At 38.9% G+C, this 19,830-nt stretch overlaps 1 protein-coding gene across 7 annotated transcripts in view; it reads left to right on the forward strand.

Moving 5' to 3' along the window:
• MYO3A (myosin IIIA) overlaps positions 1-19,830 on the forward strand; it is a 120,381-nt gene that overhangs the window by 79,008 nt on the left and 21,543 nt on the right. For 5 of the 7 annotated variants that reach the window (XM_017817284.1, XM_017817280.1, XM_017817283.1 and 2 more), the window contains 10 exons: positions 4,114-4,267; positions 5,478-5,566; positions 7,303-7,432; positions 7,552-7,722; positions 10,177-10,256; positions 10,864-10,941; positions 13,602-13,807; positions 15,905-16,016; positions 17,523-17,685; positions 18,338-18,424. In XM_017817284.1, the coding sequence (XP_017672773.1) occupies positions 4,114-4,267; positions 5,478-5,566; positions 7,303-7,432; positions 7,552-7,722; positions 10,177-10,256; positions 10,864-10,941; positions 13,602-13,807; positions 15,905-16,016; positions 17,523-17,685; positions 18,338-18,424 (1,270 nt within the window). The remainder of the gene's footprint in view (positions 1-4,113; positions 4,268-5,477; positions 5,567-7,302; positions 7,433-7,551; positions 7,723-10,176; positions 10,257-10,863; positions 10,942-13,601; positions 13,808-15,904; positions 16,017-17,522; positions 17,686-18,337; positions 18,425-19,830) is intronic. The other 2 variants (XM_017817286.1, XM_017817287.1) reach the window with 1 other exon arrangement.

Genomic DNA, 19,830 nt, shown 5'->3' on the forward strand with positions numbered 1-19,830 from the left:
TTCAAAATCATATGACTGAATTTGTTCTTCTTAATGATACAAGATATCACTTATGTAAAAGCCAAACATTAGGATGACCCCTGCCCTTTGCTGATGTATCTGCCTGACTTTACAAATGACTTGCATGCAAGGGTTTGTGTCTCCATCACTAAAAGACACTAGTTAAGTTTATGGGAAGGCTGATGCCAGCAGTCACCAAGACCTTTGTGTTGACTTTTCATTAGCCCAAGCTGATGGTTGTACTGATGGAACAATCCTATCACTGGGGACCCAGGATAGTATCTCTTCACAGCCCTGTGCAATGCCAGACAGACATGTCAGATTGTTCTGTTCTGCCTCAGAAATCTGTAACATGACACTGCACTGCACCCTGTAGATCTACTCAAGGAAGACTGAAAAATTTAAATTATTTCACACTTCCCTCAAGAGAAGTAAAATGTATAGGTACACTGTTTCTTCCTTCTTTTCTCTGCTTTGCCCTTTTCAATTCCTTATCACATACAATTAGAGAAAATCTGACATATCTAGTGGGAAGTCAAGGCCTAAATCAGTTAAATATAGTTTAGTTCATAGTTAACCCATGTCGACCTAATAAGTAGTGATTATGTCACTGGAGAAGGTGAAAAAGTTTGGGCAATTTGAGCAATGAAGCCATAGGGTAAATGAACTCATAGGGTTGAACTTTACTTTCAATTTTGCAGGTGATATGGTTTTACAGTTGTTAGTGGTTTCTCTTCTGTATCTGAATCTGAAAAGTGTTCACAGTTTTGCTTTCCATGGAAGTGTGGCCTGAGAAAATATGGCCTCAGTAGTGACAGGAATAGTAGGAAGGAACAATGATACTATCACAACCTGAGGCTCAGGGTGTCTGCTAGTGCAGAGTGTCTGTGAAGTCAAAATTAAGGGAATTTATTCTTTATTGTTGACTTAATGTTCGCATTTAAGAATAAAGGCTTTTAGGCCTGATCGCAATCTTGCTGGCACAAGTTGTTTTTTAGTTAATATTAAGTAAAGCAAAACTTTTGGACCTTCAGTGCCATTTTTCAAGGTGTTTCCCATACATATTAGGTACTAATGTAAGTAAATTTCTGTCAGTTCCATGATCTGCAGGTCACATTGTCCAGCAAGACAACCTTCCCATTTCTTTCTCATTTGTGATTCCCCTATAAAAAGTAAAAGGTGTAATAGCAGAGAGCTAAAACATTTTGGAAAATGGCAAATTTGCTGTCAGTTGGAAGGATGATAGTTTTTGCATTAAATGTATGCAGTGTTTATGTTCTTATGACAATTTAATCTTCTGGTTTAAGCTGGAAATGGTTAATTCTGAGTAAGTCTCTGGTGTTCCCGTTTAAACTAAAGTGTCATCATAACGTGTTCTCAGCAAAATGCCGTTATATTATTAAACATTAAGACCATTTCCTAATGCATTTAATAATTCATTGTTATTAAGTGAAATCAGGTTGCACAAGCTAGTGTTAACTAGTGTTAACTAGTTTTGATCACAGAAAAAATACCATGCAATACTGAGATGAGATAGGAGCCCAATTAATAGTGTAACTGTTATTCCATTTGACCTCCCATCCACAGGAATACTTTCCAATGGATTATACTTTAGAATTTCAATAAGCACCTATTTTACAGAGCTTTCTTGTCACAAAACATCATGGGGTATTATAAAATCCTGTAACTGATTCATCTTATTAATTCAAATAAGATCTGTTTCATTACAGTTTTATGATGTGCATCGTTAAGGCTTTTATACTTGCTGCTTGTATCCTAATAACATGGTTGAAAACAGCATTGCATAAAAAAATGTAATACAGTATCATTTCTGAGTCATCTGTCACACTAGTGCCTGGGAGACTGGGTTATCAGCCATCCTCCAGGAGCCCATGGGAAGTGATGGAGTGAACTCTTTCCATATCCTACTGGGCATATGGCAGCATTGCCAAAACTGTCAGCACTGCCTGACACTCATTCAGTTGTTGAGGTGCAGACACAAAAGACTGAATGGTCACATATGCAGCAGGCGTGGAGGTCAGGCCCTGCATGCTGGCCAGGCAGTGGTGGGAGCAGATGTTGCTGTTACAGCATAGTAGTACAGCTACTACAGAGCTCCTTTCTTTTTCAAGGAGAACACTTTTATCAGCTCTCTAAACCAGCCTCTCTCACAAGCATTTGAAGTTGGAAAAAGTTAATCATTAGATAAGTTGGTTGTGAGAGCTTGTTGGGCAATATCCGAGTGTCACAGAAACACTCTTCTCTTCTAATAGATTCATCCTGAGCAATCTCTTTCCCTTGCCCAACTGATAAGTGTACTCTTGATAATTCTAAGCAGTAACAGTTGGCTCCATGAATGTAACATCTGTGTGTCAGTACAGCTGTAGCCCTTGGTTAAGCTGCCCCTACTCCAGTGTTATCTTTGGGAGATAACAGAGACTCATTCCCTTTCTGCCACCAGCTCCCACAGGTATATAATTAACTTTTTGCCTATATCAGTGATACATTTATTACTATCCTGTCATGTCTTGCTACTCAGGTCATTGATTAAAATAAAAAGCAAAACTCTACCTGTCCACTGCTTCAGGCCAGACATGAATGAAGTTAATGTTATGTGTCTCAGATGAGGAGCCCTCATGGGGCTGTAGGAGAGATTCTTACTGATTACACCCTTGTACAGCATAAAAACTGAGCCATAGCCTATCCTTAGAGTGAAGAGTGTCCTGGGAAATTAGATCAATCTAGATACTGGAAGAGTTAAGGTATATATTTCATGTTATCTTTCAAATGGATCAGCAGATTTGTTTATTTGTGCCTGTATGTCCAGGACAGTGTTATTGATTTTATCCCTTTTGCTGTTTCTCTCTGGCTTAGAGATTTAGAGGTATGAAATCTAATGACGTGCTTTTCTGTTGTATATGGCAGTTAACTTCTTTTTCAAATGCTCAATGTATTGCCTTCTTCACTCATTCAGACTCAAGTGAATTGACACATAAGGAGAGGTCTTTCAAGGTTAGAGGTCTTTGAACTCATTAATATTAGCCATCATTCATGTTTATGACACTCTCCTCACAATGAATTCAAACCTGTAATATTAACACCATACATGAACACAACACTTTTATGAAGTCCTATCCTTTGGCAGAGGAATGATTTTTACAGTCAGTGAAAAGGCTTAGCAGTGGATAACCGCTAGTTTTTATATGTAATGCAGGCAAGAATAATGGAGGCATGGCAATCCCTGGAGCATCCTTCTCTTGGTGAATCTATGCCTGTCCTCTGCCTTGCTAAACGATTAAGGAAGGTCATTCTTGTGTTCTTCAGCTATAATCTAAATTATATTCAAGATAAAACCATCACAACACACTGTGGACACAACATTTGTTATCCTTTTTTTTTTCAGTCTGGTGGGAATCCAAAGATATTTGCAGTCTTCAGGGAAAAACCAACCAGACCAAACCAAACAACCAAACAAAAAACCCCACCCTGCCCGCCTTTCTATTGTTTTTAAATCTTGGGCATTACCTTTCCCTAGTTTCTTAAAAGGAGTGAAAATGAGGTAGAGGAAAATGTGAGCCAATTTATTTAATTTTTAGAAAGTATGTATACAATTCTTTAATTATTAGAAAGTATGTGGACCTTTCTTCTCTTTTTTCCATTTTGAGGAGCGTGATCAAACAAGTAAGGCTGTTGTCATCTGTGATCACTTTTGTAAATCTTGGCCACTGTACATCACATAGATGTGAGCAATGAATTGGGAATGTAAATCTAGCTCTAAATGGTTAAGAAATATTTTCTACATTGCAGACCAGGGAAGTAACTAGGCCTTGAGGTCTCCATCTGCAAACTTTATCTTCTTCAACTCTGTTTCTTTAATTCTTGCTATTCCTGGAAAGTATCTTTCTTTACCAAATATGCCACAGGAATATTGAATTTATGTATTCAAAAGCTAATATCCCAACTGACATTTGTTTCTGCAAAACCTTGATGTCTTTAGTCCCGAGGCATACTTTTTCAATGTAGTTTTAATTTGCTACAATTAACAGTTTGTGAATTATGTCCTGAAGTGATTCTGTATACACAGACAAAACATGCCTTCTGTTGCTTCTACAGAATGAATACCTTTATGAAGGTGTTGATGCAAGAGTTATAGAATATGAGGACAACAGGCCCCTCTTAGATATGTTCCTGCAAAAACCAATGGGTTTATTGTCTCTGCTGGATGAGGAAAGTCGATTCCCACAAGCAACAGATCAGACACTTGTAGGTAAGTATATGGTTTATTTCACAGTCTTGCAGCATGTCTTCTGTTAGATTTCTGTTTGACATGTACAGTTCAGACTACATGCTAGTTATGTTTTTAGTGAGCCCTCATACCAGTGTCACAGTATGTTTGAGGGAGACATGCATGTAGGGATGGTTGTGTCCTTGAAGTTCATAGAGAAACATCAAGATTACAAATGAACCTGATTTTGCTGATCGAGGTTTCAAATTCTCCTGCCTTCAGGAATTTTTAGCTGCAGGATTTGAAAGGTAAAGATCAGACTGAGTTAAAACTCTAAGTTCATATGCCAAGAACACTGTTTGCAAATTGAGTCATGTTCAGCTCTGAGATTTTTGATAAGCCATATCTGAACAAGAAGTTTCATACTTTTTTAAGAGTAATGGCTGCAAACATGCTTCACTGGATTTCAGCCAATTATGCTTCCTGATTTTTCTTCTACTCGGAAATTAAAAATAAAACACCTAAATGTGTTGTAATTCAGATCCTGACTATTTTAGTGCTGCTGAGTAGTTGCATTTCCCATTGATTTAGTTTAGTCATATTTCTGTGCAGATAAATCCTTGTTTTGCTCATTTTTGAACGTGCAAAATGTCCTCTTAGAGTTTTACCCAACACCCAGTCACAAAACCTAATAACATCCAGTAACAATGCCCATGTTAAAGGAATTACATGAGCTTGCTGTCTTTCTATTCTCATACTTTTTAGTCTAGAGTACAGAGGCCCTCAATCAATCAGTAAGTGTTTTCTCACAATTCCTCAAGGAATTATTAGGAAGGATTACTACATCGTTTCATATATGAAGATCTAAACCTTGGAAAGGCAAGCCCTGGAAGTGTTCACCAAATGCATGGATGTGTCACCTGGGGACATGGTTCAGTGGTGAACACAGTGGTGTTGGGTTAATGGTTGGACTCAATCTTAGAGGTCTTTTGCCACCTTAATGGTTCTATGATTTTCTGAGGTCACACAGAAAAAAATTGGTACAAAGTAAGTAAGTGACTTGTCCGAGAGCTTCCATATTCTGTATCGGGTGCCTTTTGTTACAAGACCATTATGTCCTTGAAAACATCAGTGTCTGTTTTATGCCTCTGCATTGCCAGAGAAGTCAGGTAATATCCTTAGAGGGATACAGCTTTGGAAGAAAATTATTGTGCAGTAACTCCAGTAAGATGAGTTATGTGTTTCCTTTCAGAAAAATTTGAAGATAATTTGAAGTCAAAATATTTTTGGAGACCCAAAAGAGTAGATCTAACCTTTGGAATTTATCATTATGCAGGAAAGGTAAGAGACCTGATGATATTAGTTGGGGATTGTAAGAGTGGTAGGGCTGAAAGGAAACAGAAGAGGTCAGCTGGGTTGGTTCTCAGTTGTCATCTATTCAGGCCTGACATGGGAATGTTGGTGATGCCTTACATATCAAAAGTAAATTGAAAAGTTATTATCCCTCATTAAAAAAAAAAAGCAATAGCAGGAGTGTATTTTTCTTAAATGTCAACAGGTAAATAAACTGGTATAGAAGATCCAAAACACAACTGTTATGTAATGCAACTTGGCACTCTTCCTCTTAGTTCCTGAAAGGCCTGTACCATGCTTGTTGCCACTGCTTCTAATCAGAATCCCACTCTTTTCTTTCTACTTCCTCCTACACCCCATCAGCCTTACTTAGTTCTGTACTTCATCATCACCCAGATAGGTAATGCAGGCCCTGCTTTCTGCTTCATTTGATGAGCCTTCCTGTACAAGGTGACTTCCTGCACGTGCCTTTCAAAACTCAGGAGGAGTTGCTGTTGCACTGTTGCTTGATGATGCTGGTCACATGAACCTTGCCTTGTGAAAGCAGGAGCTCCTACCTCCTTTTGAGCTCTTTTAAAGGGTACAGAGCGAGCACCGGTGCCTCACCTAGGAAACCATGTTGGATCTGTACAGTGCTGAAGCAGCTGGTCTGGGGAGAGGTAAATACTGCCCATCAGCTGATGGAAGATAATTTAAGCCTTATGTAAGACAGTCAGCTACAAAGAGCCTTCAGTAACTCCTCTGAACCTCATCTCCAGCTGAATTGCACTTCACCAGCGTGGCATATCTCACTGCTGAAGAGTGGAGAGTCAGGTCTCCCTGTACCATTCCTGTTTACCAGCCACTGAAGATGGGGATTACACCAGTGCCCCATCTGCCCTTTCCAGTGTTCAACAAGCTTTTTAATTAGGAAGTTTCTCCTAACTTATGTCTCCATTGCTGTAATGTAAATTCTTTACTCCTAGTCCTGTTTGCTGTGGAACTGGAAAACTATTTATTTCCTCTTATTTTACAAGCCTTTTTCCTAATTTAAGATTCTTACTGAGTTGTTTTGTGAGGGGTTTTCCTAAATTAAGCATGGCAGTATCTTCTACCCTTTGTGACAGGTCAGGTTTTCTCGTGGATCCTTTACAGCATCATTGAGATAGAGTCCTGGAGTTACATTTTGGGTTAGGTACACCACTAGTGGAATTTTTAGAGAGACTTTAATTGCCAATATGCAGTTTGTGATTTTGCAAATTTCCTCTACAATTAATTCAGAGATCCCTAAGAAGAGTGGTAAGTTCTGAGTCCAGTACAGCACAGTATGAATAGTACAGAAAGATCATACAGTAATGTAGGTAATCCTGTGTGATATGATTGAAATCAAGTGCATTGTTAATTGTGCATTTACACATGTGTAAAGGAAGACTACAATATACTTGTCCTACTGATAAATCCACGCTGGCTAAGACTACTGAAACATATCTACATTAGGAAAAATAAATGTCTCAAGCTACTTTGGAATGATGGATTTGCCTTCAGTGATCTGTGTCATATCTCAGTATTGAAAAGTCAGAACTTTCAGTGATCAAAAGAAAGACTGCAAGCAAGAGTGAACCTGATAGCTGAAAAACTATTTGTGTATCTTCATATATTAAAAGCCATATGCCAGAAATGTAAATTTTAAATTTACAATTGCTTTTCAAAAACCAAGAAGATGCATAAATGCATTTTTTAAACAGGTTCTATATAATGCAAGTGGATTCCTAGCCAAAAACAGAGATACTCTGCCAGCTGATATAGTACTGCTACTGCGATCATCTGAAAACAACCTGACACGACAGCTGGTAACCCATCCTCTTACAAAAACAGGTATTGTGTTGTGGTAATCTTCTTAGTCTTCTCTAGCCTTCATGATGAACACTGCTAGGTTTCATATGACTACTCACTGATGACATTACACACTTTGTGGCTTAACTTTCCAACCCTAGAATCTATACAGAATGGAGCCCCAGCCATCTCAAGCTGCAGGGGAGGGATTGGTCTGGTCAAGTGCCAAGGAGGTGGTAGAGACTTCTTTCAGGGTCCTCTCTTCAGGGTAGGGGAGCAATACAGGGAGTGGAGTGCATCTCTTGAGTTGAGGACTGAAAAGAAAAGATCAGGTAAGTTACTGGCCTTTTTTTGGGCATGGCATATATAAATTGCCTGTCTTGTCTCAGTGCAATTTATCTCTAAAGTACTAGAGAGTGAAGGTTGGGGCTCTTAACATCTGCTGCAAAGAGTGAGGAGACACTTCTCAATTTATTCAGTCTTTTAGTCCTTTACAGTAGGTGACTGATGGGGTCCAAGTAGTAAGCCCTTTCTCGAGGAGTTCATAAATTGAGGTGGAGAAATAAGATTGGCTCTACAGAAATTACTCCTAAGCTGCATCTTAGTTGACTATGTCCTTGCACAGTGTCCTACCTACCATTTTAGGGTGATGGGTAAGTCTCCTTACAACCAGTTTGTATTGTATTGTAGGACTTCCTGTGTAATGGCATTGATGCCACACAGTAAGTACTTTACAACTTTACTTCCTTGTACAATTACACGGGAGATGTATTTCTAGCAGATCAGAGAAGCTAAACTGGAAGAGTCTAATGGAAATTTCCCTAAAATGTTATCATAGCTTACAGAAACTAAGGTTTTGGCAAGGCTTCTATTCTTCACAAAGGGAGCTTTGCTCATGGAATGCAAAATTTGGTCTTGAAGTTCTATTTTAAGTGAGTGTTCCTGGGAAAGCACAGAGCTCAATGTCCTTGCCTGAACTTTTTGACTTGTTGATATTTGCTAAGATACTAATAATTTCTGTAGAAGTAAAGTAAGGGTCCACATGATCCCAAGAACTGATCCCAAGTTATAATGCTTTGCAAGATAGTTCTGAAGGCTGTTTTGGTCTTCTTGTTAAATATTGTAAAACACTGTGTGTAGCCTTCTGAAACTGACCAAAACCATCCAGCTGTAGCCAACTAAAAGGTAGATTTCTGATCTGTTATTCATCTAGAAGCAGTGAAATTGTAGAGGTTTACCTAGAGTTCAGCCTATCTTGCCTATCTCAGGTGTTTCTCTTAGGACAGGAAAAAACTCCTCTGAATGTTCTGCTCTGCACTGAATACAGCAGGGATCCTGTAGACACCTCACTTTCAGATAGCTAAAGTTAGGTGTGAGTAATCCTCTCTTTTTCCTTCCCACCCTGTGATATTCAGCTGAACCCAAGGGAAGTTTAGCTCTTGATATCATCACATAATACGTGATGCATTAGCTCACCATGCCATATATTTGCAGCTGTTATTCCAACTCTTACCCACCTTTTACTGATAGCGGCTGAGCACAGAGAGATATAAGCTCTCCCAGTGGAGAGTGAGATCCCAGAGGTGTTTTGTTATTAGCAGAAGCAGTGGCAGTGTGCAGCACTGGTTAAAGTTTATCAACACAGAGAGACATGATGGAAAGCTCAGCAGAATTTTCATTATTCGTTTAAAAGACGAATGTGTGTGTAAACCATGCCAGTGCACCTAGTCCTTCAAAGTCATAACGAAGGTATTGCTTAATTAAGTATTTCAAGGTCAGAGTCTTAAGACTATGTCTGTGCTAGTGAAACCAAACAGAGCTAGTGAACAGTGGCTGAAACACTGCCAAAGGACTGCCCATTCTGATGAATGGGACAGGTTTGGATCATCTCAGTTACTAGCCTCCCAGGAATACCTAGGCACACATCAAGAGAAAGTGCAGGCCAGCAATGGTTTCCAGCAAGCTCTGTGGAAAGAGACAACATTATTTTTACCAGGGGATTAAAAGAGTAGTGAAGTACAGAGTTTAGCTGTTTGAGTCCTGCTATGTCACTTGCCTCTGGTGGCAAGTGGTTAAGGTGCAGGACTCTCACCGCTGTGACCCGGGTTCGATTCCCGGCCCCCCGGGCAGATGGAGCTCGTCAGCCCTGTGTGGCAATCCATCTAAGAGAAGGTCACTCTATACAAACCTACATCCTGGGGACCTCACTGCCACTGTCCAAGCGTGCTTGGCCCCGGCAGATGAACCTCAGGATTAAAGGGTGGGCTCAGTTCAGCGCATGCTGTGTCTCACCTAAAAAAAAAAATCCACTGCGCAGGCTCGAAGGGCTAATGACCTTTCCCAAATCTTTGCTCGCGAAGACTGGCCATTATTATATGTCACTTGCCCTCAGGTCCAGAGAAGGGTGCTAGCGCTTTATTTTTTAAACTAATATATGTGTAGCATTGGAACTACAGTAGTACAATAACATTCTTAGAGTAAAACCACATGGATACTCTAAGAGGTGTCTTTCTTACCTTCTGCAGCAGTCTGGGGTTTTTTTGTGATCTAGTAGATGACATAGGAGATGAAGGAGAAAAATCATCCCTTTTCATCTTCACTCAACTTCTTCAAAGCTTGTTCCATCCCAAGAGTGAAAGGGGAAACAAGGACATACTCTGAAAAATTCAACAACCTTTCTAATCATATGGTTACACTGGGGACATGAATAAGGTGGTTCAGCATCAGTTTTAGTTTAGATGAGATGTAAACACTTTGCTAGGTTGTTTTTTTCCATCTTCCCATAGGTAATCTGGCACACACTAAAAGCAAAACTACAATCAGTTACCAAATGTGGACCTCCCAGAAAACAATAAGTCATACAAAGGTAAGAAAACTGATTTTGTGATTCTGCATTGAACATTAATTTAAACTAGAAAGGCAATACTAGTTTTGGTATTAAAACCTTAAAACCTTCCTTGGTTTTTCTCCCTCTCCTATTTTCTTTTCTGTTTAGCTGGATATCTTTGTGTTGTGCAATTCATATTCCTTCCGTGAGGTAAAAACCTAACATTTCCCTTCTTTCTGGCTATAGTTCTATAAAAACTTCAGGGGGAAAAAAATATTATTTCCTAGCTGTATTGTAGCAAAAAGAGAAATTAAAATATCGCTGTGGAGTATAGCCATGTTCCATAGGGAACTACCAAAATAACAGTGATGATGGAGTAACTAAAAGGACCTCAGACATTGTCAGGTTATTTGTGGCAGTTATTAGATGCTCTGTTATCAAATTGTGCTCTCTGTGTGTGAACGTTTGTGTATTGTGTAGCAAAGTAATGTAACGTACTGTTGTAATTGATTTGTGCTGTGATCATGCTGTAACTTTTGCTGCTTAGAATATTTTTTTAATTATTTATGTTCTCTGAGGGGTGCTTTCTTGTGGCATTGGAAGGGCACTACACTAAAAAGTGTAATTTCTTTCTTCATCTCTATAGAATGAAGCAGGAGATACTGGACATCATCCTAGAGAGACAACCAGCATGAAAACACAGACAGTCGCTTCTTATTTTAGAGTAAGATATCGAAACTTTTAAAATAGATTTCTAGAGTACAATAAATGCTTATTCTTCTTTATAGTCACTGCTCAGAGGCTGTTGCGAGTCAATTCTTGTGGCTACTTCAGCAGCTCTCTGGACCTTCCCAAGCACTGGCTGTAATGCTCGTCTTGCAATAGAAAGTAGCTGTGAAGACCATTCTTTCCTCCAAAGTGGTGCACGCAGTTGGTTCACTTGGGCTCAGCTCTGAATTTCCAACTCTTATTTAGTCATCTCTCTCAGTAAACCATAAAGTGACTGAGGCAATGTTCATGACGAATTGGATGCAGGACTCAGCGAAATACTAAGTTTGTCAGCGATGCTAAACTAGGAGGAGCTGTCAACCCCTTCGAGGGCAGAGAGGTCCTGCAGAGAGACCTCAACAAATTAGAGAGATGGGCAATCACTAACAATACAAAGTTTAACAAGGGCAAGTGCCGGATTCTTCACCTTAAAGGGGCAGCCCTGGTTGTGTGTATAGACTGGGGAACAAGAAGCTGTAGAGCTGTGCCACAGAAAGGGACCTGAGGGTTCTGGTCGATGGCAAGTTGAACATGAGTCAGCAGTGCCCTGGCAGCCAGGAGGGCCAGCCGTGTCCTGGGGGGCATCAGTCAAAGCATCGCCAGCCAGGCAAGGGAGGGGATTGTCCCGCTCTGCTCTGCACTGGGGTGGCCTCACCTTGAATATTGTGTGCAGTTTTGGGCACTGCAATATCAAAAAGACTTTAGGCTATTAGTGTCCAAAGGAAGGCCACGAGGATGGTGAAGAGTCTGGTGGGGAAGCTGTATGAGTAGCAGCTGAGGTCACTTGGTCTGTTCAGCCTGGAGGAGACTGAGGGGATACCTCACTGTGGTCTTCAACATCCTCAAGAGGAGAAGAGGATGGACAGGTACTGATCTCTTCACTCTTGCGACCAGTGACAGGACTCGAGGAAATGGCCCAAAGCTGAGTCAGGAGAGATTTAGGTTGGATATCAGGAAAAGGTTTTTCACCCAGAGGGTGGTTGGGCACTGGCACAGGCCCCCCAGCGAAGTGGTCACAGCACCATCTTTAACAAAGTTCAAGAAGAGTTTGGACAATACTCTCAGGCACAGGGTGTGATTCTTGGGGCATCCTGGGCAGGGCCAGGAATTGGACTTGATGATCCTTGTGGGTCCCTTCCAACTCAGCATATTCTATGATTCTATGGCTTATAAGAGGTTTTTTTTACATCTATGACAGAACAGTAAGGAGCCATATCTCTGTTTAGTAGATACAATTGTCCAGCTTTGTGGACTATGAAGGCTAATTTCAGCCTAGGTATCATGGCAGTCCAAAGCTGCAAGGAGTTCTAAAGTTCTAGATGGAAAAAATACTGAATCTCATTCAAACCTAATGTCTGTGATTCAGTGCATTATCAGCACATCGAGCATCATAGGCTGCAAATGAGTTAATTATATTTACACTTTTCTGGTACTATTTTCTGTAGCGAAAATCCTTGCTCAGATCGTGCTAGCTAATGCTCTTAAATGAAGATTCAGCTTCAGCCCCACTGGTTTACTCACACACAGAAACCTGTGGGTGATTGAGAAAAACATATGCCACCTCAGACTGCAAGGGAAAAAAATTATCCATTAGTGTGTCCTACTTGTTTGTGTTCAATTGGCACACTAGTGATGAAGCTAATTAAGCACTTTGCTGCATGATGCAGCTTCTGTCCAGAATGGAATTGCACATTTTAATAGGAAACATATGGCTCTTGACGTCCTACACTAGTTTCATGTACCCAACCCACTGCTGAACAGCATTACCTCCTGGCTACTTCTTTCTGTTGAGTCAGGTTGAATCTTGAGGAATGAGTTTATTCATTTGTGTTCTAATAAGATCCTCCCATGAAGCAATTTCGCACAACACCAGTCAAGGTTGTTTACAGCCAGATTCCCCTCAGTTGGCATGGAGAGCTACAAGCTGCATCTCCTCTGCTAGCCTGGTACCCTGGTGAGGTGGGAAAAATGCAATTTTGTGATTTGCAAAAAAAATGCAAAATTGTGATTTTGTGTACTTCTAGTTTTGCCCTCCTCAAAAGTTTCCTCTTAGCAGGGCAGCTATAGTATCAGCATCAGTCTATACAATGAACAAGGTGTGCCAAGATCAGAGCAGTTTAAGCAGCCCTTCTGGGGTGGCCTTCATTTCCTCCAGTCTAATGAAGGGATTTAAATATTTACTGGCTCGCTGCTGTTCCACTTCCCATCCATAGATGGATGATTTACATCCTGGGTGAAGAAGGGTCCCCAAATAGGTGACAACAAGAAAAAGAAGAAATGGGCTGTAATTACCTAACAAAGCTCCAAGGTAAGCAAATAAGCATAAGGAGAGTTTCTGTCATATGTTGGACATTATGGAAGTTTGTGAGAATGTCCTGAGTGAAATGTGGTACGTTTATTTGGAATCACTGTTTCTCTCAAGTAGAAACTTAGAGATCTTATCAAAGCTAGAATTGTTGTTGGGTAATTTACTTCATCTACTTTTTAAGTACGAGCTTAATGAAATATAAATGGACATGATTCTGATCCTATGAAATAAAATTTCAACTACACATGGACCTATATACAAATTTTATAAATAGCCTGGTGGCAGATCTTTTGTTATTTTTTTTTCAGTATTCTCTGATGGATTTGTTATCCAAAATGGTCGTCGGACAGCCTCATTTTGTCAGGTGCATCAAGCCAAACAATGACCGGCAGGCAAACAAGTTTGACAAAGAAAAAGTGTTGGTTCAGCTGCGTTACACAGGAATTCTGGAGACAGCAAGGATTCGAAGACAGGGTTATTCACACCGTATACTATTTGCTAACTTCATAAAAAGGTAACATTGATGTGAAAAAGCTCTTTTCTCTCCTACCATTGCTGTCCAGTATTTTTGAAGCATCAGCAATGTTTTTAGCATGATCTTTCAAGAAAAAAATACAAAGACATTTCCTGTGACAAAGAAGATTATAGTCTGAATGACAAAGACTAGTTCAGGCACAAGATTAGTGACCTGTTTGGGATGTGTAGGGGAAGATGATGCATCTCAGCATGATTTTTCAGGCTCCCTGTGCATTTCTGTAAGATTTACTCTGCACATTTTTTTAAAAGACTTCAGGTTTAGAAGTGTTATACTTCAAATTAAAGCCAAGAATTTGAAGCCACAGCATCCAAAGAGCACCACAATTTCTCTAGCTCCTGGCCTTTAGCACTGTGCAGCATCTGCTTGTGTAGGGTAGATGATAACTTGGTATTGCTAGTCTAGGGCTGAAAAGTTCATTAAGTGCATAGTTCTGTTTAAAATATAATTCCTAAGGGTTTTTTTTAATCACTTGTTAAAAAAAAGAGTAATGAACTCAGTATGATTTTATAATTTCTTTAACTCTCTCTTCCTCCACCCCAAAAATCTGCACTTCTCTATTACAAGTAAAGACCCTGAGAGATGTGTGAATGGAGGTCAAAACTGGGAAGAATCAAGCAATACCCATTCAGACAGAAGCACTTAAAAGTAACAGAGCACTAGAAGCAGAGAGCTAATAGCAGAGTGCTGCAGGTGCATGAGAAGAGAGGGGAACAACAAAGGGATGTTTTCATAGCACTGTTTCTGGAAAGAATAATCCTAGGACTGTTGCTGTTTTGGAAGAGTGCAGCATGGGAAAAGATAGTTATCACCACATCAAGATTTGCTATGGCTTTTGGTGACTGCTCTTTATAAAAAAAAACAACTTCACCGTTTAGGTAAAAGAGAAGAAAGCAGCAGACATAACAGGGTAGCTCTCCGGAGAGTGTGCCCTTGATTGCAGTGAGGCTGTGCAGATCTCTGGCACTGAGGACATAGCCTTCAAACAAAAAGGGATTTTTATTAAGTATTTGTCTTCTTATTTTGGGTTTGGTTTTTTTAATAGTTGAGAGTTACAGGTAGATCTGAGATAGTGGTGACATTATTTTGTTAGAATAAAAATAAGCCAATTCATTTTTTTTTACAAAAAAAAAAAAAGGGAACTGTAGGTGATAATGGAGGGATCAACATTGTTTCCATTTTATTATTCCATGAGCAAACTGTTGCCATTATTTAAAGCTGATAAACCCAAGGTTTTCAGCCTTTATTTATAAAGACTGAATAACAAGAAAAAAAAGCAGAATGTGCTGTGAGAATGCACGCATAATTCATGTAATTTTCTTGAATTATAAAAAACAAGATAGATATGGTTAATTTTGTTATGGAGCATTTTGGAAAGTCTTGGAACAAACAAGAACTTTCCTACCCAGCAGCTGAACTGACGTATTACAGGTAATTTTTATGCATGAGCATCCTGACCTCTTTTCCTAATCAAAATTAATTCTGAGTAATGAGTCTGGCAGATTGAATGCTTACAGATAACAGCACTTTTGGACATAACATTTGTTATTTGGACATAACATATATGGAACATAACAGTTCCGAAAGGATCTGCAAAGCTGAATCCAAGGAGATAAAAAGAGCTGCGGTGCATCTCACATCATGTTAGCTATCTCAAAGGTAGATGGTCTAGCACATGACATAAGATATGAAATTTTCATTATATTTCTGAATATGAAATAATGTAATTTAGGCAGAAAAGCTTTTAAAATATATTTATTTTGCCACTGAAGTCACCTTCACAGAATGCAGAGAGCAGGAAAGAACTGGTGCAGTACTGCACTTTGGTTTCACACTTTTTAAAACCTTCTGGTGTCGATATAGAATTAAACAACCCTCCAGGGCGTGCAATATGTCAGTCATCCACTTTGGATTGAGTTTCTCAGTACTGCATATAAATCACAGCAATTTCTCTCATATGTTTTTTCAGTTTTTTCGGTGCTATGTTTTCTTTCATGCAACTGTTTTTATTATTTAAATGTATTTGCATATATTGCTCTTTATTAATCAAATAAAAAATCGTGCATTTGTCTTTAGGTATTACCTCATCTGTTATAAAACAAATGATGATCCTCCAGTCAGCCCGGAAACCTGTGCTGCCATCTTGGAAAAAGCCCGCCTTGACAACTGGGTTCTTGGAAAAACTAAAGTAATTTTTTAATATACTGTATCTGCATCATTGCAGTATGCCATTGTTAACTTATTAAGCAATTTGTTTTCTCACTCATTTGGTTGGAGTAGCTCTTGGTCTCTATTATTTTTGAAAAACAAACTCCTCTTTTCTGGGTACAGTTCCCTGATACCTGGCTGATATCTTCAGCCTGTAAAGGGTTAAAATTCTCATCAGCTTTAGTGAGGCCACAATGCAAAACAGTATGTGAAAACAACAGTGCTTGCATTTCCTTTCAAAAAATGTTTTAGTATGGATCCCTGTAAGCTTAATCCAAGCTTCTTTTCTTAAGGAAAAGAAGTTATACTTCTTCCCTGTAGCAAACAGACTCACAAAGGGTAAGGAAAAGGTTTTGGCTTTCCAGTTTGAGGCTGTTGTGGCAGACTTTGCTGAGCACTACAAGAAGAGACAGCAGGAGGATCCCATTTATGTCAAGTGGAAGGAAGACTTTATTTTGAGAGAAACACACATCTGTTCCCATACACTTGCTTTTGGTTCTAGCTCACTGATCTTCCCAGTGTGCCAGAGAGGGACACCCACCCACTCCCAACTGATAAATCTCAGAGAAACAGAAGCATCAGACAAGTACTGCATCAAGTCTCTTTATTTGCTACTGTAACAGAAGTGCTAGGAAGGATATTAATAGGGAGATGGATCCTAAACGGTTTGAAATCACCTGAGCGAAAAAGAAAAACTGTTTTTCTGAGACATCTTCCTGGATACATGGGACAGAAGCCATGAAGTTGCCTCCCCCCTCAGCCTTTATTTCCCTCTGCTGTCTTAGTGAAGTTAATGGACAACATGCAGTCAAAAGAATCATATCTTGGGATCTGAGATCTATAGCTTATGTTTAATTAGGGTTAACCTGTATCTGTACCAACAAATGGTCATGATTGGGGGAATTCTGCAAAATAAGCATAATTATTGTCTTAATTGAACAAGTCTTTCTGCACATTTTATTTTATCCTAATATACACCAGGAATGTGTTGGTATCCCTTGTGCTAGACTAGTTTTTCAGGCCTTATATGAGTGTCATTCTTGATAAAAGCAATTTAGTAAATAAACAATGCTTTAGATTTAAAAGTGGAAAGTGGAGAGATTGAAGGTTCCAGGTTTGGATCATATTTATGTAACATACATTAGATTTGTGAGGTTAGCAAAACTGTCAGCCTCGTGGTTTTGAAAACAGATTTACAGTTAGTTACAGACTGAAGTTTTGCACTGGAACTCAAAAACATCTTCCCATGAAAACATGATTAAGAAGGGACTGACTAGAGATGCTGAAAGGGAGAGTAAGGTAAACCAATATCCTGAACAATGAAAATGCTATCTCTAACAAGAATGATCCTTTAGGTACTACAGCTGAAGAGTCTGTTCATCATTTGAAACCAACTTGTAACTCTTGTTGATGTTAAAGGGATTGAGTGAATACAGGGCCTGGGAGGGTAACTAAAACTTTTGCTTGTTTGCCTACTCTTTTTAAGGTATTCCTCAAATACTATCATGTGGAGCAGCTAAATTTAATGCGGAAGGAGACAGTTGACATGATTATTTTGATTCAAGCTTATGTCAGAGGGTGGCTGGGTTCAAGGAGATACAAAAAGATAAAGGAACAAAGGGAACAAAGTGCTATTAAAATACAGTCAGGTAACAGCTTTAAAACATTTAACATTTTGCTTAAAGCTAGTGCATGTGTACGGTTGATAGATGAATGTGTATGCTGGATGTGGATTTTGCTCTTTTCCTGCTGTTACATTTGACAAAGTATCTTGTATTTGGTGATATCTGTTCTTACGAAGAAAAATTTCTTTTAACCAGGTTATGACAATCGCTTTACTGAAATTACATTTCTCAATGTTACATTTAAAAGGCAATTTTAAGAATGGAAGGATGTGATTGCCCAGATGATACTGTTATTAATAATATTCTGGCATGCATTGACAAGGTTGTATAATATAATAATGAAAATAAAATGTATTAACTGTCCTAGATAATAAGGCCAATTACCCTGTTGATGGAGGCATCAACTGAAATTTTTAATACTTTCAAACATCATCTTATTTTACATTCTGATTCTCCTGTGTTTTGTATTCATCTAATTCATAATAACTTTACTCACCAGAAATGTAGTTTTTATGTAGATTTACTATTCATGCTCATTTGCCATGTTTATTGAAAGATAAATGCTGCAAAATATTTATGAATATTTTAATAGAGGTCTGTAATTCCAGACTTTTTTCTATTCTTGGAGGCTTTTTAGTTCCTAATGAATTATTTAACTTTTGACATCTCTTTTCAGCTTACAGGGGGTTTGTTGCTCGTAAAGAATACAAAAATGCAAAACATAATAAAAAAGTGGAAGAATACATTACTAGATTTCAAGCAAGTAAGAATTGTTTGCTTTCGTAGCTTATATTGTTGTATACATACACAATATGTTGATCCAGATTCTAACTACACTGACTATGCTCATTTACATGTTCTGAGTATAATTTATCTATTATCTATCTATATACAGTGGTTGAAATGGATGACTGTATTCTGTTATCTGTACCTCAGAGTGGTTTAGAGGCACTTTCCACAGCTGTGAAGTGGGATGCTCAAATGCCACAGCAAGCCTTTTCACTGCTAGTCTAAGATGTTCAAGTATTACATCTGGTATTGTTGAAACCCATATGACACCGTCTGTATAATATGTGTATTCATGCTGTTCAATTAGGACTAGGTTTTGCTATGTATCAGTAACAGCTATATTTGAGAAGACTGCAATCTGTAATTTCACTCATGTCTCTTATTCTTTTTTGCATCACTTTGTTTCTCTTTTGCAGTGATAATGACCTTGGGCCTAGATGTATGCTATGGGACATCCCTTTATCCTTCCTGTACTTTGGTCTCCTCTGTCCCTGCAGAGATGTCCCCAAGCCAGATATAGCCTAGGCAGCTCTGAAATCAGGAGCTGTACAGCTAGAGAGATACAGGTTTCAAGGCCAGGTTGGATGAGGCCTGGGAAGATCTGGTCTAGTGGAAGGTGTTCCTGCCCATGGCAGGGGGTTGGAACTAGATGATCTTTTAAGGTCCCTTCCAACCCAAAGCATTGTATGATTTTATGATTCTATAAAACCCACTGGCACAAATCTGCACAGTTTTTTCAATAATTACAAAGGTGACAACCCAAATATGAGCTAGTGCTGCAAGTACCCAGGTTATCTAGATTTGAACTACCTCAGATATGCCTTCATGAGTATATACCACCACCAGTGTTGGTTTTAATCATTGTTAGATGCATCTGTTGATTGCACTGAGCCAGTGCTAGTGTGTACTGAAGATCACTTCACTGCAGTTGGTAGAACTTCATCAGTGTAGAAAACAATCTAAAACCTGCATAAAATCCAGTAAAGCACCAAGAATAATTTGACATCTGAAAGTTGTCAATTATATTACAATATTTAGCAAATGCAAAAGTATGAATTTACCATTTTGCTCTGTTGATATCCCCAATGTTTCTTCTTGCCCACCTTCTTTGTCCTGTCTGCAGTTTCATTTCAACTTTTTTTCAGTGCATGAGAAGCCAGGACAAAATGGAAGTCCATTTTTACTTAGCTCTCTCAGTTCTTCCCCCTCCCGCCATTTTTTTCTAAAGCAATGCAAAACTCCTCTTTCAGTTTGAAAACAAAGCTTAGACAGCTACTATCTCATAGTAAAGTTCTCAGAAAACTTCAAAGATGAACCAGAATAAGTCTATAAAGACCAGACATAGTTTATATTGGCATGTCCATTGACAATATAACTTGA

Source organism: Lepidothrix coronata, unplaced genomic scaffold (genome assembly GCF_001604755.1).
Source record: "Lepidothrix coronata isolate B3197 unplaced genomic scaffold, Lepidothrix_coronata-1.0 Scaffold59, whole genome shotgun sequence".
NCBI classification, from domain to species: Eukaryota; Metazoa; Chordata; class Aves; order Passeriformes; family Pipridae; genus Lepidothrix; species Lepidothrix coronata.